Source organism: Bombus pascuorum, chromosome 6 (assembly GCF_905332965.1).
Source record: "Bombus pascuorum chromosome 6, iyBomPasc1.1, whole genome shotgun sequence".
NCBI lineage: Eukaryota > Metazoa > Arthropoda > Insecta > Hymenoptera > Apidae > Bombus > Bombus pascuorum.
In genome coordinates this window covers 16,417,578-16,442,577 of record NC_083493.1, presented here as the reverse complement: position 1 = coordinate 16,442,577, position 25,000 = coordinate 16,417,578, and the positions used below count along the sequence as shown (strand labels likewise).

General features: G+C 41.3%; 1 protein-coding gene across 5 annotated transcripts in view; it reads left to right on the top strand.

Annotated features, from left to right (window-relative positions):
• LOC132908259 (uncharacterized) overlaps positions 1-25,000 on the top strand; it is a 60,267-nt gene that overhangs the window by 20,196 nt on the left and 15,071 nt on the right. For 2 of the 5 annotated variants that reach the window (XM_060962098.1, XM_060962096.1), the window contains exon 2: positions 22,923-23,544. The exons of 2 other annotated variants lie outside the window; for them this stretch is intronic. In XM_060962098.1, the coding sequence (XP_060818081.1) occupies positions 23,515-23,544 (30 nt within the window). In that variant the 5' untranslated portion in view covers positions 22,923-23,514. Of the gene's footprint in view, positions 1-22,922; positions 23,557-25,000 lie in introns of all 5 variants that reach the window. One more of the 5 variants, XM_060962095.1, reaches the window with a different exon arrangement.

Sequence of the window (25,000 nt, the reverse complement as noted above, 5' to 3'; positions counted from 1 at the left end):
GAGGACAATTCGAATCATGTTGTTGTTTTGCCTCGTTATCGATATCGTTAGGATACGCATAACGTGATAATAAATAAACTCCGGGTAAAACAAACTCGAATTCAAATTTTTCGACTCTCCCCCGACCAGTATAAATAAACGAACGCGACCGTAAGAGTTTCGGTTATCGACCAGTCAATTTGAGTTATCAACGAGTTATCAGAGAATATATCAACGATTATACACTGTCTTTAGCTAATCCGTTAGTACGAGAGTCTTAACGACATTATCTGTGTTTATTTATGTATTAATTATTTTAAAATATGCTTGACGGTTTTCAACAACGCTATCTCGTTATTCAAACAACAAACCACACCACCATCCTCTACATATATAAATGCAATGTTAGAAAAATTATGGACTATGCAGGACGTCGCATAAAACAGTGACTCTACATGGAAAAATAAATAGACGTATCTCGTATTTGAAGAGTGTATGTAGATTTTCGTATCTGATTGTATATACTACATTGAATCATTATAATTACAACTGAGAACATTAACCTTGTTTACACACTTGTTTCCTTTCGACGAGTAGAAGCTCTATATATATATATATCCCTCACGGAAAACTGTGGTCATCGATGTAAGTACACGGTGTGATGACAATGTTTTCGAACACATCATGTATCGTGGTGGTGTTGTGAAAGTGGCGCAATACGTGCATTAGATAGTAGGCAGATGTGTATTTGGTTGACGTGTGATCGAGACTAGGATAAAAACGGAACAAAGTTTAATTACACTTTAAGACGGATCGATATCGCGCGTGTTATTCTTTCGCTGCTACCTCGCCATCCCAACCGTATTAAATATTTCACTCCGTGGCACATTTTATCTTTCCTCGTAGCGCGAAACGCGTTCTCTGGCCGTTCTGGCGCGCGTTTTACTTCCTCCCCGTTTTAACTCGTTTCGCTAAATTGCATGTGAAATTCGTTCGAGCGTTTCCCACCATCGGCCCTGTTTATCCTTCGAGTAAAGTCATTTACCCGGCGTTCTTGCAACGTTGCCGCAACATCCATAGAAAACTCGAATCTACGAAATGGTGGCTGTTTCTGTCTGATTTTACTATATTCCTTTATCCACGATTTCAACGGATCGTTTGTTGCGTTCGTTCGTCGACAGAGGCGCACCGGTTCCACGTCCAACCTTGGGATCGACTCGAGATCCGCGATTAATCACGAAACCATTTCGTTGTTACTTATCGCGTCGGTAACGTAGCGCTATACGAAAATGTTTCGATAAAACACGTATCTTCATGATGAAACGCCATGAATCATCTACTACAGTTTCGCGTAGGTCTACCGTGTATTGTTAATATCGAAGCATTAATTTTTTTTTACGTAGCTTTTAACGTCGCGTCAATCGCACCTATGTGGCTATCAGCGACGACGATGCGACCAGCGAGAGATTTAGTAGTTATATTTCTCTAAATAACGATATATTTTGCAGAAAGGGGAAAACTCTTGAAACTTGATTTTTATCACAGAGATATTGGCTCGATACGATAGCCGGTCCGAGGCAAAGTTTCGCAAACAACGTTTGCCGCGGAAGTAATGGTATTTAGAACAATTTAAAAAGATATGCTTGACGATAATTTCACGCGTCGCAGATTAGATTTTCAGATAAGCGTGTGCGAGTCTCGCACTACCAATTCAAAGTCTGTTCGATACAACTTGATGTGGACGATCTTCATGGCGTTTCCGGTAAATAGGTCCTCGTTAAAACAAAACGCTCTTCCTTGATGTCGAGTGTACACGATGCTGAGGAGTTTTTTCTACACGCGTCATTCCTCGAGTTTCCAGGGATTTTTCTCTGGTCGTAAGCGAGGTGGACGATGGTAGAATTCATTTACATTCCATCGGAGAATTTTTAACCGTACAACATATCGCTGTCGGAATCAACCAATCCGAACGAGCTTCGTTTGAACGTTGTGTACAGGTTCACGAATCACAGTTTCGCAATGTTCTTTCTCCAGCTTTCTTTTGAGCCGATGTAATCTGTTTTTTATGCTTCTATCTATCAACAGAGGGTATACAGTTTTGATCGTGTCTGTTAATGCTTTGATATTCCTTGGCGATGGCAACTGGATTTTCTACACCAAACGTGTTTTCCAGGAAACTCTGAAATTGGCTATAGCTCAATACGAAATTATTCTCCGCTTTGTCGAACGCCGGTTTAGCTAGTTCCAGCGTGTCGTCGATTTTTCCTATTGTCCTATTTAACGACCGACTGCGTTTAGGTTTCTTATTAGCGTCGTCGTTGCTAAGTTTTCTACTTTTAGCGGTGATACGATGCTCGGTATTGCAACACGTTTGATCTTCGTCGTTAACATCTTCCATGGTGGACAGAGAAGGTGTTCGAGATAATTCCAGTAGGCATTTTTTCTAACTAGAATTCTTTGATCTCTCTTTGATACTTTTTAGAACTGTTTCTACGAGACTGTGTACGACAGTGTTCTCCTTCGTGCAAGTATCATCGTCGTCGTTAATACCGTTGTTTTTCGTACCACTATCGATAATCTTGGAGTATCGTGTCGTATTACCGACGATAGTTTGCGTAGATTTGTCGTTGATAGAGCATCGTTTCGTTACGTGGCCTCGTCTTTTGCAAAGAGAGCGAGAAGACAAAAAAATACGTTAGCGTATATCGTCGTGGTAGATTACGAAGGATTTACGAATTTTTGTCACGTCGCCTGCATCGGTGTAAATTTGCCTCCTGAAGCTTAGAACACGACCGAATCCAGGCTCTCGAATAGTCGCTCTGAGGTAGCTGAGCCTCGACGTGGCTTTGATATCGCTGTCCGCCAGGAATTTCTCGATGCGCTCGTTAGGGATAGACGGTGGATAAAGGATAATTCTTTTCGACGAAGAAATTAAAGGTCTTATCCCAACGACGGTGTCCCTGACAACGATCGTCGAGTGTTTGCGGAGAAGTTGAAGAGCGGATTGTCTCCTGTCCAGATACACGCATACACGATCGTTCGATATACGACAAACGAAACGAATAGCAGATTTGCCAGAAAGCTTCGCAATGGCACACGCGTAATCGGTTATAGACGTTTCTTCGATGCTATCGGCGATGATTGCTACTTCTTTGCTGGGGTAGACTCGATGCATGGTTGCAGAGGTTAACGCAGGTGTAGACACGGGCTGAGCGATCGTTCGGTTTCGAAGCTGCCGTACTCAGCAGACCTCGACTCTAGCTTCTTACGAATTAGAGTCGTGTTTACGATGGTTGAGAATTTAACGTGACGCAAACGTAAAACGAGCAGGGAAACGGAGATACCGACCGATAGATACGACGGCTGGTAACCAACTGAAATGTTAATAATAGTCGTTGAAAATTTGTCGATATCGCTTCGACGAATATCGTAGTTTGTTACGGAGGGAAATTCTTTTTATTCCAAAGTCCCCGACGATGCATATTTACAGAGAGAAATTTCAGTTGTGCGCGGAGGCCAATAATGTTTCGTCTATTTGCAAAGTTATTACACATCACGTGGCTGGCAACCTCAACGCCGACATCAATGTCAACGTCGCGGTTGATTTCTTGCTCGTGCAGCACGTGCGTATAATAACACGACCGCGACATCAACGGACCATGCATGTCACACAGCGAAAAATGGTACGCGAGAACTGCTCCTAAACGAATACCGGATCAAAGTGCACGTGGTAGCGATGCATGAAACGTGCACCGGGTTACGCTCGAGCTACGTGAGAATGGAATCTTCGGACTTAATTACCTGTTCGTCGATGTTGAAGCCTTTCCAGATAACGTTTCGCAGCGGTAATATAACCGCAGACGGAATTAGCAACAGTTAGTAGAGCTACTTGACACGTAAAATAATAATTCTCTATCTGGATTCCGTTTTTTCCAATTATCTTTGCGAAAATATACATTTGCATAAATATATCCGCTGCCTAATAATAACGCTGGCGTTGAATAACAGTCGGATACGAAAGTATACTTCGACGTTAACGTTAGGCGACAGATTACGCGGTTTCATGGAACTTGGAAGGCGATACGCGTATCGTAATGTGTCTCTATGTATTGTGCTACGTACATATGTGAATCCTTTAAGATTCAGTTTCGTCTAGGTGAAGCGACTTATTCCGCGAGATAACGAGCAGGTCTATACAAATTGGCGGAATTACGTAAATCGGCTCTCGCGATTCGCGATCTTAAATTAGAGGTCTTCCAAAGTAAACTACGCGAGAGCTGTTCAAGTTCGTAAGATATCAAGCGCGAAACGTCGTTTATTTTCGTCGCTTAGTTTAATCATGATGAATAAGGTTCGGAATTAGGCTACTTATATCGCACTTTGAACATTTCCTTTAGAAATTGGTACGAATAACCAACCAAACGCGTAATTCGAACTCGCTTCTCTTCAATCTTTTGCGAAACTTTATCTAACTAAAGACACAACACGAGTAGACAGTTCGTTTTTTTTTTTTTTTTTTTTTTTTTTTTTTTAATCAAGTTTACAAAGAAGAACTAAAGTAGTTTAAAAGATATGGTTCTCGCGTCGAAGAGGGACGTTAACGGTCAAGGTATGAAGCTTATCTCGTTGAAGATTACGCGACCGATTGATCGGCTAAATGTGCGCAGGTCATCCAGGAATATACTTCCGTCGTTCACGTTTTTTTATAATAACCCTTGTTCCTAACATGCGGCTACTCGATCGGCCATAGATTCCCGCTCGCAGATGCTATACGATTAAAGGGGATGAACCCTGCCTTTTGATGGCCAACTTCGTCAAATTGGAAACCCAACGAGTTCGCGATTAAGTTCTACCGTGAAACAAAATCATTCTATCGGAACTGAAAAATAGAACAATTTTATTATTTTTCATTGTCGTCTTCTTTCGTAGAATCTCTTCCTTGCGCCAAGTGTACCACGGTTTTACCACGAATTACGAGCCACTATGTATTCTCGCATTAAATATCCTGTAGTTTCCATGTACATTGTTTGGAATTTTACTAGCGTTATTTATTTATTGCACATAGTCCTCGGTTATCGGTTTACGGCGGACTTCCGGCTTTACATTTTCCGTTTAGGAATTTTACTAATATAATCGTGATACGATAGTCTCGTTACACTTGCGCAAGATAGTATAAGCAAAGAAGACTACATATGTATATCGGATGATATCTTAAGCGTGGCCGATATATAGAAGCGCGATGCGACGTCGTCGATGAAATTGAAACCCGACGACAAACAGCAAAGGTTTCGAGAAGAGTATCGAGAAGGTGGAGAAACCAGTCTCGGTTACTTCGAAGAGTTAAGAGTTCTGCACCTTTGATTAAAGCGCGTCGTAATATCGCCTAAAGAGACGTATAGAAAGAACCGTAATCGACATTGATAAAAATTGTCTACGCGGTGTTCGGGAAATTTCAGCAAGTTACGTACATAATTATTTATCGAAAATTTACTCTCCACACCGATTTCCACGATTTTTTAATACGTCGCAAAACTCGATTTCCAACGACTTTCACGAAAGTGTCGGACTCTCTTAGCTTCCCAGATATTTGCAAAAAAAAAAAAAAAAAAAAATAAAAAGAGCAAGAAGAGGACCACAAAATAATTAAATAATTACCGTTTTGTACGACACAGGAGTAACGTATTCAGAAAAATTGTACACGATAACCATCGAAGTATTTTTGCAAGCTATACCGTTAACTATACGTCTGAAATAACTTGCAACGCCAGTTCGAAGAATTAATTCGATAAGAGGAGTCAAAGTACTTGATAGTAGGTAGACGCGACGATAACCAAATGGAAGCGCGTTTAAGCCGGTCGAATAACATTTCGGATTTAGGTGTATGCAGTGTCGCTCGTCTTCAGGATTTATCCTTGTTCTTCTCTGTTGATGGTTCATTTGCATGATAAAACGGGGAACGATGTAACACTCCGAGGGCTTTATAAGCTAACGCAAGCACGAATCGTCTCGATGCACCCCGATGATCGTAACTGTGTTTTAATTCCTCTTGCGGTATTTGCATATGCTCGTAATAACGTTTCTTTCCTGCCGTCTCGGCTCGTTGTTTCTTCAAGGAGCGGCCAAGTAGCTTGCTCGTTCGAAGGGCCGAGGAGGCGAGATTAACGCGTTTCGCCTCGACCTTTCGCTCCATCGAATCGATTCGTCTTCTATAATACGCGCGTTCCCTTCGTCGAATTCAACCGAGAATCCTGCAGGCAAAAAGTCTGATCGATTAACAATTTTTTGTTCTCCGCAACATGTTTGATCGCCTCGATTTATAAACAAAATGGGTTCGATAAGGGACCTTGCTAGTTTGCACCGGATGGAATTTAGGCGAGAACTTATGGCCAAACAGATGAAGCAGTTTAAAAGTTTGTATTCGCTTAAACGTAGTTGCTAATTATCGCGATTCGTAAACAAAAATTTGATACAGGGTTCGTCCTAGTTTCCCAGATCGAATATAGTCGAGAATCTTAGAAGCAGAGAAATTAATTAGTTGGAAAGTTTCGTGTTCTTTTAAACGCGGTAATTATTCCAATTCGTAAACAACATGGATTGAACGCGAGTTCTAAATTTTCTATAAGCGAACGTTCTATGAGCAAAATTTGATTGATTAATTAAATTCAGTCTGTTGAAACGTTGAAACGTTCGATACGGCAAATACACGCGCATCGCCACAACCAAACAGAGCAGCAGTTTTGGTAACGTGAAATTAATTATCGATTTGGCTATTGAACGAAGCCGGTCCAACTAATTATCGAATTTTTTTACTTCTTTGTTATATCGTTCGAATTGATTGGATACACGGTCACTTGTTAGCGAGCCGAAACGAAGCCGAATCGAAATAAGATCTTCGAGTTTCTCTTAATTATTCTTCGGCAAGTTTTTTTTGAACGGTAGCGCGACGCTGCGCGCCGGTATCGCGGAGTTTCTCGGTCGGGATTCGAGTTTCTCGACGGAATGGAAATCTAATTCCGCATCCCGGCTCTTCGCTTAAGGAAGACAGCGAAAGCACATCGACGCGGCTTCTTCGAGGAATTAGAAACGAAGCGACCGGCTCGATGAAACGACTATCGATCTCTTCTGCCGTTAAATTTTATATTTAAAAAGCGAGAAGAGAAGCGGGGAAACGACGTTCTCGAAATACGTTCTAACGCGAGGCAAGAAGAACAAAGGCCTCTGACGGGGACGTCTTCTTCGCTGGTCTCATGGGAGAAATTGAAATTTTCCCGCATTATATTCCTAGCTTGGAATTTAATTAAATCCCCTTTAAGCGACCACGAATCGTGTTTTACCGAAATGAAAACGTAATTTAGACTTTTGTCCGTGTCGAAGAGGACGAACACCGAGACATTTTGTTCTTTGAAAGCTTTCGGAGCTTTCGTTACGATGGTTTTGTCTTTTCCTCGAGCGATAAAACACGCGATACGAGATTTTTCGTTCCATCCGATTCTTCGTATCTAAGCGTCCTAGAAAAATATTTTCTTTCACATTCTCGGTTCGTTTTCGCGTGTAAAATAATCTCTCGTCGATCGTTCGCGCCTTAATCGACTACACGAAAACGGTAGCAAGTTTGTGATCGCGCTATCACGCGATCGAAAGTACTGGGAATTCTCTTGGAGCAATTGATCGTAAACAAACGATAAACCACGTAATTATAAATAAAGAAAAACTTTCGATCTTCGTGCCGCTATTCCAAATTGCTTGTAACATTATTGGCAAATTCAATCGGTAAAAGGAGTAATGCGATTTCAGTGTTGTAAATTGTTTGGTATAATCGGAGAATAATTTGACCGTCGCGCATCCGTTTTCAAAATACCATTTGGCCCAATTAGCGCAATCTGCCAACGTGAAATTTGTAAAATTCAACAGAAAACGTACGTCGCTTGGGGCAACGAAAATTTCATCGAAATTGCCACCGTTGATTCCACGTGACTGTCCTTCGCTTTTCAAAGGGACAACCATTGTCCCAGCTTTCTATGGTGTTTCTTGTCTACTATTCATCCGGTTCTGCCATTACGATATCTGTATATCCTGCCTCGGGTTTCGTTTTGTCTCCGAATATCCCCAATGCAAACGTTTTCCAACGCGATATTTAACGACACAATGTCTCTACTTTTAACCCCGCACGCATCTCGCCTCTCTCTTGTCTTTCTTTTTCTTTTTATTTCGTTGCTTAACGCTTTATACCGTTTCACGACCTTGTCGCCTAACGCGCTGCTTTTATTCATCGAATATTCCCATCTCGAAGAAACGATTCACGCCACAACTTGGGATACGCGGTGTTGGGATCGTCTGTACTCGATTTTTAGTAAGTTTTCATCGATTTACACGAATTATTGAAAAGTGGAGCCGTAGCCTCTTCGGTCGAGAAACTAAAAAAAACCAACCGCCACTTGATTCTTAGAAAAAATATCTTTCGTGCTGGTAAGCTCGCTTATCTTAAAGAGATAATAATAAGCGCAAATAATAGTAAATTTGAAGGTAAACTTTGAGGAATAATTTTTCTAACGTTATCGTTGTTGCCTAGTTTGTAGTTTCCCAGTCGATTACCGTGTGCCTTGAATGACCCCAATTGCCCCTGACTATATTCTGACGTAAGATAAAAACGTAAGCGCGAACTGTGACTCGCTGGATTTCGAATTCAGCATTTCGCTTTCAACAGAATCTACGGGACGTCCGTTGTCGAAAGTTCCGAGATAAAGCAGCTCTGTATTTTATTACGCTGTCGTTTATTCTAAGCCGTAGGTTCTTTGAGTTCGCCGACTGCGAGTTTGGAATCCTCAGATGCTGCGACACTCTTTTCTCTTCTCTCCAAGTTCTTACTCGATGGACATCGAGAGATCTCACGGAACTGTAAGGTTGATTCAAAAGTTGGGAAAAGGCAGGACGCTTTGAAACGAGAGAAGAAAAAACACAGGAGTAGGCGGTGCTGCGAGCTGTGGAATAACGCGTTTAGTCCCCACGAGCCTGGCAAGCTTATTACCAACCGCGATCGCTTAATCTTGGATAAGTGGAAAGAAGAAGTACTCGTGGTACTTGGGGGTTAAACGCAGACTTGGTTAGGATTTTTCGCGCGACTACCAGAAACTTCTTTCTCGAAGTTTACTTTTTTTTCTCAGTCGCATTAACACCTTGATGACGCACGTGCGCGTGCAAAGTCGAAAACTGCGTTTTGTCACGGATGACTCAATGCTGACTCAAGTTTCTTTAGCTCTTTCGAGGCGGATTCTTCTTTCGAGCATGAACGCCATAGCACTCGCCATGACTCATTTAAGTTAACGATCAAAGTATAGATTTGAATCCATTCGCGTGCAAACATTCTTCGCGCCAAGTATTCTTCAGACGTGAGAGATCGCCTTTGACCCGTTTGTCAGCATCTCGCCTATATCGGTTTATTGTATTGACCATTTTAAAGAATTCCACGACAAATAATATCATTTGATTTCTTATTTCTTTGGAATAAATAATTTTTTCTTCTTTCCTCCGTTATAAAGAATGTAATCGTTGAAACGGTAAATTTTCGATAAACTCCACGAAGAATTGGAATGTCATTTACTGCACCTACGCCGACCGCGCGCGGTTGTCACACACTCAAGAAGACCACCCTCTCAAGAAGTGCCGTTCGCTCAGTAATCGGATAGACCGAACACCCTGCATGACACAGCTATCGAAACAATAACTAAAAAGGCGCCTCTGACACACATACCCTGACACACATGGCCCCTCAAAGGGACTAGATCCTCGGTAGAAGGACCTTGCTCGAACAGTCCGTTGTAACATTTCAATCCAGTCTGTTCTAACATTTTTTTTTTTTTTTTTTTTATTTTATTTTATTTTGGTTATTTTACAATTTGTCCTTGCGGACATTTGGTAAAGTGTTATATCTTGTTGGTGAAGAAAAAAATATAAATAAAAAATAATATAGCATGTGGGCGGCTACCCCCAGCGGGGTGCCAGCTTCGTTTTTTCTAAGTTATATCTTTTATGAGGTCTATTGGGTGTTTCCTTTTTAGTCTTCTTGCGATGTTTGTTGTGTTGCACGTTTCAGCTGCCAGCTGGTTCGGGTGTGTTTCTATTCTTGTTCTGTATCTTGTTGCGAATCTGGTAATCTCCTCCTTGACCGTTGGTATTCCGAGATCTTTCCTTATGTCCTCGTTTCTAACGTACCACGGGGCGTTTACCATTGTTCTAACATTCCGAACCATTCTGTTGTAACGCTTGAACCGTCACTCTGTTGGATCTCTATGATAAAATCCATTGTCGCATACGAAGTTCAATTTTCTTCACCCTATTCGTAAAAGAATCATTTCGTTCGAACCGCGACGCGAGGAGATTACCGGCGATTCGTTAATATCGCGATTTCTTGCGTCTCCGACGTGACACGGTCGTAGGGACCAGTCCTCTTAAGTAGGGCCACGATGCAAACGGGTTAATTAGGTCTAATTTTTCAAACGGAATACGTGGCTCCGTTAATAACGAAATAGATCTCGGTGGTGTTAGAAAAATTGTAATAATTTAATCTTCTTTCTGTAATAATTCTTTCGAGTTGTATCGTACCAGTACATTACTCTCGTAACAGTTACGATTCAATGTTTCGTTATTTTTCGTATTGGCTTCTTGCGATTCTACGTCGAACCGAATTCGACGCTCCGTTTCGTTCGACTCTCCTCATTTTTTACATGTGAAAGACAGGTTTCGTTGACGTCAACCGGTTTAACCGAGTTCGTCGATCGAAAACTTTATTTCGATGTGGTTTTACTCGTCGTGTGAAATAAAAGATTGTCATTTACTATAGAAGCTCAAAATTTTAGTAAAAAGTAATATGCATGGCATTTAGTGGTGCGTTCCCTTTATACTTGCAGTAAATATATTATGTATCTTTAAAAAAAAAAAAAAGTTTATTTGATTATTCTCTTCGGTATCTTTTTCGTATCGCTTTTTCTGAATTGAGTCGATTATTTTCCCCGATGCATCTCCATTTGCGTATTTCACCGCGTATATTGCCTATTCCCCGAATTGTTCCCCGTACTTTACTGCCTATTGTTCCGAAGTTTCGTCTACTTCAGTGTATTATTTTTTGGCAATTTTAAAATGTTTAATAACTGTTAAGGTTATTTGGTGTATGTGGAATTAAAGAAACGCGCGGGTAAATTGTAAGGTATTGTAAGTATATATATATTGTGAATATTAAAGTACAAAGTGTGGAACACAATGTAAGCTGGTCCAGATCCTCGCGCTAGCAATGTTACCCCGAGGCTAAAAGAACCCCAAAGTCAACGTCGCACGTGTACCACTTATGATCTGTCATCGACGCATTCTTTTGTCTATGCGCTATCGATGACCTTAGCGCTTGAGAAAACCAAAGACCAGATTTTTTTTCTAGTTTATTTATTTAAATTTTTACAATTTGTCCAGAAGGACATTTGGTAAAATATTATATCTTAGCGAATAAAAAAAAAAATAAAAATAAAAATATAGCATGTGGGTGGCTACCCCCAGCGGGGTACCATCTTCGTTTTTTCTAAGTTATATCTTTTATAGATGTAGAGTTAGACCAGATGTAGAGTTTTCTTAGAAATGGCGATCACTTCAACAATAACAATACCTGTTTCAGCGACGAATCGTTAATTTTTTATCCGATCAAAATGTAATTCTTCCTCTTTTCGCTTTGCTTTTTCCGTAAAATTTATAATTACGATCGTTCGCCCTGCGTTCCACTCGTATACTCGTCGTTGCTTGATCTCAATTACGCACCCCGTAAAGGACTTCTCAAACTAAACTTCCCAGTTAACAGGTTAACACGTTCGTCGCCCAACGTGATTCGGCCAAGTTTCCTGCGCCCAAATCCGATCGCCGGTACGCAGAACGTAAATAGAGCGACGAGCAGGAATTCATCGTTTATCCCCTTCGATTCATTATAAAGAAAAAATTATTTATTTCCGAAATTGAGCAAGCGATAAGCTATCCAGCTAGAGCATTCCGAGGGATCTCGTGGCAGGCATCTCGGATCTTTCATTTAGTCGAGAAGCATACTTGTGAGACGTACATCGGTGATCTTTTCCTCCTCAAAATGTTCGGTAAACAGCGTGAAGATATATTTGAAAGTGAGGAGAGTAGCGATGACGGAGTCTATAACTATTTTTCAAAGTGCCCAACATCGCCAAATGTGTTTGGAATGTTTTAACGAATACCATACGATATAGGATAATGTAATATATTATGCAGAATATAAATTAATAAAATGTATGGTATAATGTGTTTTTAATATTTTTATGTAGTATATCCTATATATAATATCGTATATTTAATTAACTCGAACATGAAGAGCGTCACCATCCTTTGGGTTTCCACGGAAGTATACCCGCCGTATAGATACGTGCGACGTGGCGACGAACGTGTTAGAGATATTCGTAGAACTAACGCGTTCGCTGCAATATTTTACATCCAAAAGGGCTGTATTTGGACACTTGTGTTTAACTTATTTTTTGTTTTTCCCTCGTTGTTCGATTCGCAAGGTAAACAAGAACCGTGTTTCGTTGTGATGTCTGGGAAAGATTAAAGGATCCGGCTGTAGCTTAGCGACAGAGTAGCGCGTAACGGGACGAAGCGTGTTTGAATTCTGTGAAAAATGGGTTAGCGTAGCCGCGGGCGTCAGAGGTTCGCTTGAAAGAAGACTCGGCGTAAAGCGAGAACGTTTGGTCCGCTGGCAAAGCTTCCTCGTTTTACACGGTATCGCGCATTTATTCGGCCGTGAAAAAGTAGTTAGTATCGTCCATTGCATATCGCGTGCGGCACGTGAGACGTCACAGCGGTTTACCGGCTAACATCCGAGAACTTAGATTTCTGCGAACATTCGCAACTTCTTTTCATCTTCTACGAATTATTCAACAAAGTTCTTGTCACGTAAAGTAAAAAAGGTCGAATCGAAGATGTAAATAAGAGATAAAAATAAAAAATAAAAAAAAGAGAATTCATTTCTTAACACTTGTTTTTCACTGGCTACAATTTACTTCGGAACTCTAGGCGCGACTTTTCAAGACCCAAGTTCTTACAACTTGACTTTCGCCGGAATCCGATTCTTTTTCTTTGTCATTCCTCGATATCCTCACTATCCACGCGTTTGTTAGGCGTTCTCGAAGATTCGGCGAAAGGACCGTTGGGATATCGAGGGTTCGTTAGGCACTTCGCTTAGGCGACATACGTCGTCGCCGAGTGCCGCCAGATCTTTATTTCCGTCATCGCTGCATCGGGTTCCGAAGCGCTCGCGTTGCGTCCACGTGCTTCGTAATTTTTTCTCTTGCGAACGTTTCGCGAACACGATAAAAAGTGGCTACGCAAAGTGAGCTGAAAAGAAAATTCTCATCTTGAAGATCAGCCACGTTCCGCATGTCTGCTAGAAATCGAGCAACATTTTCATGCGAATCAAATAGAAATCAAAGAAATTTACATAATCACGGCGTAATTTCTCCGCTAAAATGACAGGGAAATAGTAGAAAAGGAGGTATGATAACATCGTTTCTTAGATCCAATCCAACCACAAGTATCGAAGCACCTGTTCGTTAAAAAGTTCCAAGAAATTTTACTTCAACCGATATCGTGCGTTATAAGGCGCGTACGATACGCGTGAAATAAGAAATACGTAGAAAATAAATGTAGTAAAACGCATTGGATTCGAGTGTCCCAGGACACGTGTCCTGATACTTACGATCGGCAGTGCACGTTTCCTTCGATCGCGATCTTTTACGCAATCGCATTCTCAAACTGTCGCGAGAAAACACAAAGGAAACCCGTTCTTGGCAAATTGCGGTTATCGACGAATACCAGGAGGAAAAAACTCGTTAATGAAAATTAAAGTAATCGCATGGCTGGTTCTATATCGATGCATCACCTGTTACGTGGCAACAGGTGGTCTTTTGTCGAAATGGAAAAAAGGTACAGTTTTTTAACGCTTTTTCATTCGGTCGTGAAACGCAGCCCACGAAATTTAGGACGCTCCTTTCTGCCTTGGAAATTTTCACGACTGTCGACCGTCACAATTCCAGTTCGTTGGATCTGCTCGAACGTCTGGACGCTCGGGTTTCTAGAAAATTGTCCTTCGGAAAGGAGCTTAGACGTAAGTTTCGAACGAACGTGAGACGATTGTGGGAAAATCTCGCGTTCGAATATCTTCCTTTTCGACCTGCTCGTCGCAAGCTGCACGATGTATATCTTCTTGCGTAACACGATTTTCGTAGATTTCGAGCCGGCCTTGCGGAAGCGTATCGAGATCTTTCTCGCGCAGAAATCCTCCAGTCAAACGACAACATCCAGTAACGGGACAAAAGCACAGAAGCGATTCGACTGAATTTTACTTAACGAGACGCGTAACATCCATCGTTTTTCCGTAGATTATCGCCACGATTACCTTTCGATTACCTCTGTATCATTTTCGTGGCAAGGGGCTGATTTCGATTTACAAAAGCGTCGTACGTACCGTTCGACTTCGAACGATCCGCTTATGCCCCTTTCACTTAAAATAACTTTATAGCCAAAAGCGGTAATAGTCTAGCGGTGCCATGTACTTATACCTCCTTCTTTTCTCTCTTTCTTTTTCCTTCCTTTTCTTTTTTTACGTTCAATGCGGCACACAATGGTGTCTAAAGTCGATTTTTTTTATAACGCGCGTCCGTTTATCCAGCCGCCAGCAGCAAAAAGTAGGAAATCCCGATGACGAGTTTCGCGTGTTTCACGCTGACTGTGTTCAATTTATATAACGTAATTGTCGAAACACAGATTTCGCCGTGTTTCACACGCAACTACTGAAACTCGTTTACACCGACCGTTGAGCTTACGCGAGTTTAGTGTTTCATAAATATGGAACATCGTCTTTATGAAACGATGCTATCGCAGATTGATTTCCTTCGTTCGGAACTATCGTCCTTATCAAGACACTGAAATTACACTGCCACAAATCCGCTAGAAAGAATAGAAACGATATCGACTCGTGAAATCGCGTCAGAGATTCCTATCTAACTCGTTAGGTCGTTTTTTCCTACGAGTCGTTTCGAAACGCGAGGCGAATTTTCGATCGACGAAAAGTTGTTTGACGAGTCGGCAGATCCGCCGCGATATAATGGCCACGTTTTATGAGAGTAACGTGCCGGCCAATAGCCAGCCGTGCTACAGAAATACGTCTATTTGCGTGCTCGGTCACGCGAGAATTTGCGCGCTACGCAAAATGCAAAACGGTGCCTAACCGCGTTGCGAACGCTGTTGGCCGAATCTCAGTCGAGACAGAGCCGAACCACTGGTACTTTGCGTGGAATCGTCCGACGACAGTCAAGCGGCGTATCGTTAATTTCCCTGTGGAGAAGCAACGAATTTCAAAGGCATTTTCCTTCGAAAGACGCTATTAAGTACAGTTGCCATGCAAATGACAAGGCGTTTTCCTTTTTCTTCCTTGCCTTGTCTCTCTTTTACTTCGCCACGACGCAGGAAAATGAATTCCGCTAAATAGAAAGGACGGCTGAGCGGAAGTTATTGCTTACCCGGAACGTGCAACGATTTAAGTAAGCCGTCTACGATATCGGAAATGAAATCAGCCGGTCAGTCGGTTGACGTTGCAGAGACGTTCCAAGCATAATGAAAATTCTATTTTGCCTGTTAAAGCGTATCGATATTTGGACGCTTCGAGATCCTTGCGAATATATAAAACGTACAGTTGTTCACGGCAGTACTCGTATGCCTACCATAGGAAGGTTTTATGAATATATTACGCGTATTACGTGGAACTTGTTAAAATTTCATTGTTGAGACCAGTCTCGCAATGTATAGAGAAGTTACGAGACATTTACCGCGAATATACGTATATCCAGTAAAAAAAAAGAAAAAAAGAGAATAATATATAGCACGAATAGTCGTCATGAACATTACCTGGATATCAAGAGTGATTAAGCCTAATTGATAATTGTGGATAATTGTGAATAATCGTCAGATTCTAGCGTTTCTAGCCGCGTTCGCAAAAAGTTTATAAAAAGTCCACTTAGTATCAACGGTGAATTACGCGTAAACATAGAACTCGAGCGGCGCAGAATAGACATATTCCCTGTTCCAAATGAAACTTTGCAAAACAATTCGACGTAGATTATATGGAAAAGCAAGGAACGAAATTAACAGTAGATAAACGTTGTTCTAGCACGGCGTTGAAAATATAGGAAAGATATCAATCTTTTGATCGAATTGCAGCAGGTGCCTAAAGGCATACTTCAACACGCTAACGTATATCGAAGTTTCGCTGTATCTCGGCTTGGCAAAATTGGACAGGTTTTCGAGTTGCGGTTAACGCGAGCGTGGAACAAAGTTGCGTACGGAAGAAAGCGACGAGCAGAGGGTAGCTCGCGATCCACGCAAACCCAGAGAGAGGGATGATTTGCGTGCTCGGTCACGTGAGAAGTAACGCGTAGCACGGAATAAAGCTCTGTACAATGTAGACGCGGTAGAATCGCGCAATCGATAGATAACTCGTAGTCTGGGCTGGGCTCTAGTTTGGTCGGGAGACGTTGAAGGCAGAATAATAGCTATTCGTCACGAAGCGGTGCAAGCCTCCGAGAGAAACGGCAGCTCGGATTAATCTTATGCAAAACATCGGAAAGAGAGAATCCATCGAATCGTACAATCTCCATCGCGTTTTCCTTTTTTCCCCATTTTTGTCCTGTGGCTTCGTTACCGTTTATCCGACCACCGAGTCGATCGTCGCGAGTTACGGATTTCACCGATCCATTGATTTTAATTCTCGCAGATCCTGTATCGAGCTGAAACCCACGTTATTTCGCTCAACTTTTTACAATTCTCGACTTGCGAGATACATTGTGCCGTATTACGCATCGACGCGTTAGCACGTTGACTGCTGCGCCTGTTTTCAATGAAATCTCCTTCAGGCCACGAGATTTCTTCATCGTATAGATTATTCTGACCAAATGGTTTCTTATGCCACTATAGAGGAGTTTGTAGAGTAGTTGGTTGCGAGGTTTAAACGGCGAGATAACTCGCTGTTGAAACCACCAAATGTATTTAAAAATATTTAATAAATACAGAGAATGTTCGCTAACACGCTCCGTACTAACTGATTCGCTAAAGATTAGATCGCTAATAAGATCGCTCGAGACTGAGACCGAAAAACTGGTCACTTTACGATCGCGTACGTTTATTTATACTGATCGAGGGAAAATTTCAATTCGTCTTTGTTTGACGGAGTTTATTTATTATTACATTACGTGTGTCCAAACGATGTTGATACTCCGAGGCAAAACAACGACATGATTCGAATTGTCCTTTAGCTCATGTGTCGCTACACCACCACAATTAGAAAAGGAATCGAATAGTATCGAAAACTGTGCATTCAACTCCTTTTGAGAATTTTTGTTGTAAACGCTTTGACAGTTTGCAAAATTGCAACAAGAAAGGACGTAACTAATAGAAGATTTAGAGAATTATTAGTTGCTAACTTATTAGTGTTGTCTGAAAATACAAAAACCTATTTGACGGTGTTTATTTATTATTACATTACGTATGTCCTAACGATGTTGATACTCCGAGGCAAAACAACGACATGACACGAATTGTCCTTTAGCTCATGTGTCGCTACACCACCACAATTAGAAAAGGAATCAAACAGTATCGAAAACTGTGCATTCAACTCCTTTTGGGAATTTTTGTTGTAAACGCTTTGACAGTTTACAAAATTGCAACAAGAAAGGACGTAACTAATAGAAGATTTAGAGAATTATTAGTTGCTAACTTATTAGTGTTGTCTGAAAATACAAAAACCTATTTGACGGTGTTTATTTATTATTACATTACGTATGTCCTAACGATGTTGATACCGAGGCAAAACAACAACGTGATTCGAATTGTCCTTTAGCTCATGTGTCGCTACACCACCATAATTAGGAAAGGAATCAAACAGTATCGAAAACTGTGCATTCAACTCCTTTTGAGAATTTTTGTTGTAAACGCTTTGACAGTTTGCAAAATTGCAACAAGAAAGGACGTAACTAATAGAAAATTTAGAGAATTATTAGTTGCTAACTTATTAGTGTTGTCTGAAAATACAAAAACCTATTTGACGGAGTTTATTTATTATTGCATTATGTATGTCCTAACGATGTTGATACTCCGAGGCAAAACAACGACAAGATTTGAATTGTCCTTTAGCTCATGTGTCGCTACACCACCACAATTAGAAGAGAAATCGAATAGTATCGAAAACTGGGCATTCAACTTCTTTTGGGAATTTTTGTTGCAAACGCTTTGACAGTTTGCAAAATTGCAACAAGAAAGGACGTAACTAATAGAAGATTTAGAGAATTATTAGTTGCTAACTTATTAGTGTTGTCTGAAAATACAAAAACCTATTTGACGGTGTTTATTTATTATTACATTACGTATGTCCTAACGATGTTGATACTCCGAGGCAAAACAACAACGTGATTCGAATTGTCCTTTAGCTCATGTGTCGCTACACCACCATAATTAGGAAAGGAATCAAACAGTATCGAAAACTGTGCATTCAACTCCTTTTGGGAATTTTTGTTGTAAACGCTTTGACGGTTTGCAAAATTGCAACAAGGAAGGATGCGAATGTTAGATGATTTAGAGAATTATTAGCTGCAAACTTATTAGTGTTGTCTGAAAATACAAACAATTATTTCACGGAGTTTATTTATTATTACATTACGTACGTCCTAACGATGTTGATACTCCGAGGCAAAACAACAACGTGATTCGAATTGTCCTTTAGCTCATGTGTCGCTACACCACCACAATTAGAAAGGGAATCGAATAGTATCGAAAACTGTGCATTCAACTCCTTTTGGGAATTTTTGTTGTAAACGCTTTGACGGCTTACAAAATTGCAACAAGGAGGGATACGAATATTAGATGATTTAGAGGATTATTAGCTGCAAACTTATTAGTGTTATCTGAAAATACAAAAAATCCTTGTCTTCGACGGAGTCAGCATAATATCGCCGTTCGGAAAAATGATTGCGGAAGAATCATTATAAGCGCATGCAAACTATGTTATGCGGATAAAAGACGTCGAATGGACCGATCAAAGACACGACAGAATTTAAAGAAAACAACAACTTATCGTCCAAATTGTCCCGTCCAATCTCAGCTTTGTATAGAATTCTTTAAAGTTTTACATTCTAAATAATTTTTTTAACAAACCATCTTCGTATCACTTTTATAACGATCAATAGTTTTATTATTTCCTTTGGAATATCTTTTCAAATACTTACGACGATCCTTCGCAAGTAGTCGAATAAGCGACCCGGTAAGAACCTTTGGTGTCACCCGAATGTGGATGACGCGACAATCAATGTGTTGGGAATACGTGGATGTATCGAGTTAGCAAATAAATGATCGCAGGTTTTGTCAATATCACCTAATGACAAAATCCGCAATCGTTTAGTTGTTGCCAAATCAATAGACACGATATCGGCTACAGAGACTTCCAGAGACATTGAAATTTTAAACAGCTTGTTGCGAAAATAGGCGGAACTGGCTTTGTCTAAAAACTGGACCCTCTGACGCAGTCGCGTTATTCTTGACCTGCCGACTTCATTTCTGTCGGGAATTTAAGCTCTCGGTTTTTTTTTTTTTTTATTTTATTTTGGTTATTTTACAATTTGTCCTTGCGGACATTTGGTAAAGTGTTATATCTTGTTGGTGAAGAAAAAAAATATATAAATAAAAAATAATATAGCATGTGGCTACCCCCAGCGGGGTGCCAGCTTCGTTTTTTCTAAGTTATATCTTTTATGAGGTTTAAGCTCTCGGTGTATAATAAAACCGAGCAGTACGAATGACGATTGTTATCCCTTCGTTTTCTTCTTCTCCGTCTTTCAAATCGACAATTTAGAGAAGCTTTCGTTCGTCGGAACGTCGTTCGATTGGCCCCGAATCGATAGGATATTGGTAAATATTTTTCTCCTTTTGGAAGACGAAATGTTTTACGACTGTTGCAATACGAAATTGCAAAGGTAGGAAAAAGAAGCTGTTATATGTACTTTTCGAATAAAAGACCAACTTTCCGAACGAGAGAATCGATCTCGGTTCGGCTGGTATCGAGATTTCGTCCCCGTAGACGTCCTTTTCGTTCCACGAACGACACAAAACACATCGTGCACACGGTGAGTGCGACATTGCGTCATTTCCTTTCCTTTGGAGAGGAAAAACGACATATAATTTTATATGATCGCATTTATACCACGAACTGTTTCCCGCTGAGATACTAGACAGTAGCACGAACAGCTTAATCATAGTTTCTTCGTCGGTTCCATGCATATTCGATTACCCGAGTCATCGAACTGTTTTTGCAGAGCCGCGTTTCGTATACTCCACATTTTGCGACACATATTTTTAATCGTCGCTAGATTTGCCGACAAGGATTAATCTTTGTGTATACGATAGCGAGCGAGCATAGAGACAGGGAAGCTTCTTTTACGTCAGATCCAACGTACTTTTCTCATTAAACTTTAATCCGTACGAATCAACGGGATCCGTAATCGTCGTGCGAAATAAAAATTCCAATGTCATTCTATATCTATAGGTAAATTCAAGAAGAAATGTATTTCTTGAATCTTACAGACGTATAACGAAAACGAAACTCTTCGATTAGTTGAATTTACGAACGAGCATTTTCCCCTGTACACATCCGTCGCTGTATGTACACGCAATAAATAAATATTTATGTTGCTCGTCGGCCGCCACTGAAGAACAAAGGAGGCAAATGGTGAATATAGAAGGGGTGAGAGGAAAACAGAGTGTACGAAGAGAAAGGGAAAGGAACAGGAAGGACGGGATAAAGGTAAAAGCGTGGGCGGAAGCGTAGAAGGTGGAAAGGAAGGAAGCAGAAACAGAGGGGAAGGGAAAGGGGACGAGAAGAACGGAAAACAAAGGACGAGAGGGCGGGAAAGCGGGAGACGAAAGAGAAGAGGACGAACTAAAGAAGAAAGGAAATAAAGGGACGAGAAACGAAAGGTGGGGAAGGAAGGGAGGAAGCCCCATTATCTACTACGCGTGGCTGGAAAGTTGGCTAGCAGGATGACACGCGGGGCTAAGAGACGTATTTTGCTGGCTCTTCGTTCGACTTGTAAATGCGAACATTTCGCTCTCTAACGAAAATATGTGTGTCTTATTTTTGAGACTGTGTCAGAGAAGCTGCTGCTATTACGCTATAAAGCGATCCGACCTGAAATCCTAGCCAACTTTCCAGCCACGAATGGTATACGTGCGTACGTACTTGTTGGAAACGATGTATGGTTGTTCTCGATATTATACTTGGCTATAGATAAGGCAGGGAAATGTTTCGAGATCGATGGAAAATTCATAACGATCGATTCGAACAATAATATTTAATCGATGAACCGAACGCTTGGACGAATCGTGCAATTTGATTTTAACATTGCAGTAACGATGCTCGTTAAACGAACTATTTCAACTTCGTACGATACATATCCGTGAATTCTGCGTGAAAATAAGGCGTAGTTACTTTCGATCGTTAGTTTGCTATTAATTCGTACGCGTTAATTCACGTACTTATTGTTGGTAAGCCTCGAGTATCGTTAAAACGAAGCGAACCAGTGCTCACGTACTCATTGCGTATGCGTCACGTCGTGCATCTGAGAAAAAGTCTCGATGGGACGATGTTTGGAAATTCACGAGGTAGCCAAAGTCGAGATAAAATTCATGAATTCTGATCTTTGGCTCGATACATCGACGTACGAGCGACAGTGCTAGCGAAGCGCCGTAAAAAAAATGTTACAGCTTCGACCGACAACTTGACGATATTCCGTGGAACGGCGATATCCATTTCGCTAGTGTTGGCAAAAATAACGATGGGAAAGGAATTTTTCGCTTTCCAAAGTGGCCGAGAACCGGCTGTCGGCATAGACGACGGAATACGATGAAAAAGAATCGCGATAACAAAGAGGCGCGGGTCAATCTGCATGCCCGGGGGAACAGTTTTCATCGGTGGGAAGCAATTAGAAAAGTCCTCGAATAAATCGGAGCTTTTAAAACGCGTCTCGTGCGCGGTCGTGTTTCCTCGTCGTGAAAAAAAAAAAGAAAACGGTGGAAATGGCTGGATGAGGCCAAAGAGACGATCTCGGGCAATCGGACAGCTTGGACTTTAGTATCGGAAGCCACCGATCAGAAAGAAACGCGCCTCGTTGTGTTTAACCCTCTTCAGACTCGAAGTCTCGAAATACTATCGTTGCGTACACCGTCGCTCTAATTGCATGTCGTTTCAACCGGAAAGGAATTTGCAAGCTTAAAACTTCAAAACCCACGATATTTCGTAATGAATACATTTTGCCGATACGTTTTACGTAAACCGCTCTGTTTCGATAGTCCATCCTCGCTCAGATACTTGAAAATTCACTGTCTATAAAACAAGAGAAAAATAGATGCGATTTGTTATATTCTTTCTGAAATAATCGATACCAAGTAGGAAATATAGCGAATCGGATGCTTCTCGCTATATTTATCTTCCTATGATTCCTTTGGTAAATTTGTCATCTCGTTCGAATCGGTTGAGGTAAATGCGACGAGTAGGTGTCCTGATACTTGCGGATATACAGGCAGCAATGCGAATACCTTGGTTCGCGTGTTTCGTCGAACCACCTGAAGCCTGTCTACCTATTCAGCTTGCGCTAAATCAGCAAAAGAATCGCGTTTTAGTCGCGGTACCACTTGACTCGAGGTGTTGATAATCAACGACGAAGCGAATCGCGTGACACAGCTAACCCGAGATTACTTTTTACCGCGTTGAACGTACGAAATAGTGGAACGTTTGAGAGGTCTGCTTTCTCGCGCACGAGTGGAAACGATTCGATTGTAGTTGTTTTGAATTGCAGATGGTAGTGGTACAGCAGGCGCTGGAATTCGGTTGGTAGTGGCGCGTCCCGACTGTGGAGACCACCCGGTGAGAGGAGCAGGAGAAAACCCGGGATAGCCGGGTGAAGCGAGAAAGAAAAGGAGGCGGAGGTGGTGGCGGAGGAGGAGGAGGAGGAGGAGGATAGAGGAACAACTTTGCGGAGGGGACTGACAGTGACCAAACGGAAGAAAGAGAGGAAGAAAATAGGCAGCGGGAAGGGGAAGGGAAAAGGAGAAGAAAGAGATAGAAAGTTCGGTCTCGTAGAAGGACATCGTCCACGGATCTTCCGGTAATTCAGGATATCGAACCTTGAAGCTGCGAAGGTCGCTGATGTCCGCTACGAGCCCTGCCCCTACCCCTGCCAGCTCAGCGTCATCCTCAGCTCAGAGCGGAGGAAAAAGGTCCTCGCTGTCATCGACGCGGAGGAAAATCCCGTCGCTCGTTAGCCTAGGCCTTGATCGAAGAAGAAGGGAGATCTTTTACCAGTGTCTCGACGACCACCACGCGTTCTCTCGACCGAAACTTCAGTATCGTTGCTGCTGTATCGCCGATCAGCACGACCACCCCTCTGAATGTCTTCGCACATCCAAAAGTCGTGCGTGGTGAGGACACAGGTCCATTTTCGGTCCTTCTTTCGCAGATAAAGAGAGAACGAAAGAGAGAAAAAGAGGGTTCGTCTCGCGACAAACCAGCCTACACTACTGTCCTAGCTTCGTTTTCTTTTCATTTTTAACAATGGTTCGTACCACCCCTCGAACCTTTGTCTTTCGTATCGTTTACTCGACCTCCGTTCGTATTAACGCTAGAACTATTTTTACCAAAACCAGCGAAAATGACTGGTCTTTAGAAAATACCTAATAATAGAATATTTTTATATTTATCGATTTACTGCCTTCTTACAGAAGCAATTTCATGTTACGGTGGTATATTCTTGGTACTATTAATCCATCTAGGATTCCTAAACGAGGATCGACACATTTATAAAATTGTAGAGCCACTCATTTTGACTGGTATTTCTAATGTTAGCATCTAGCGATCGATCTGGAATTTTCCTGATAACCGATATCGTCGTATCGAACGATACGCGGTAAAAATTTGAAAAACGCGTGGCAAGTTGTATAAAACGAGGAGACTGGTTAATTGGGCTTCGATAAACAGATTGCACGACCCTTTTACACTCTGACAAGTACCAGTCATTTTCACTGGTATCGATATAAGTAGCCTGGTTACAAAATTATTTTCAATTTGAATACATAAAGAACAAAATAAAATTCATTATATCATTTAGTTGCGAAAGTCGTTACATCATTGCGGAAAAAAATATAACATTAAGTAGGAATTTAAAAATAAAATTGTAAAACCAGCCAATTTGAATTTTGTGTGGTAGTTCTAGTGTTAAACTCTATCTCGTTGATCAATTACCATGCAACAACGTTGATCTTGCGAGAACGATGTAACACGCGTAGCTAGGATAGTTGGCGTAGATTAGGAACGGAATGTATCTATCAAACGTTCGATCGAATAGCCGCTTGTCCGACCAGATTTATCAAAGCACGGGCAATTAGACTGGATCTGCTGTTCGTTTAATTTTAAAGGCGCTTACGCTCTCGTTGCGCTATACCCATGGTTGACCTCTTATACCTAGGTTTTCCAGGGCTGTGAATTTACCGGAAGTACCAAAGTCTCGAGTTCAATGTCCAACGACGTGTAAAGTGGTAGGAGAACGTAAAATGTACGATAATAATATTTGATAGCGATATCCTTTGTGTTTTACCAAAGTTGGACGATTTCGAAACACTTGCATTACGTCGATGTATCTTTTTAAACGCGATAGAAACAATTGCCACGACTTTTCCTTTGATATCCAACGCGTTTCGTTCGTCGAATAATCGAGGAAATAAGAAGAAGCGAGAAAACGGTGACAAGGACTCGAATAAACATTCGAATCGAGAAACGCGACGGCGAAGCTGCATGTTCGCTGGAATTCGATTTGATACCAGGAGGAAGTTGATAGAATTTCGCGAAAGCCTGACGGGCTATATAAAATCACGTTATTGA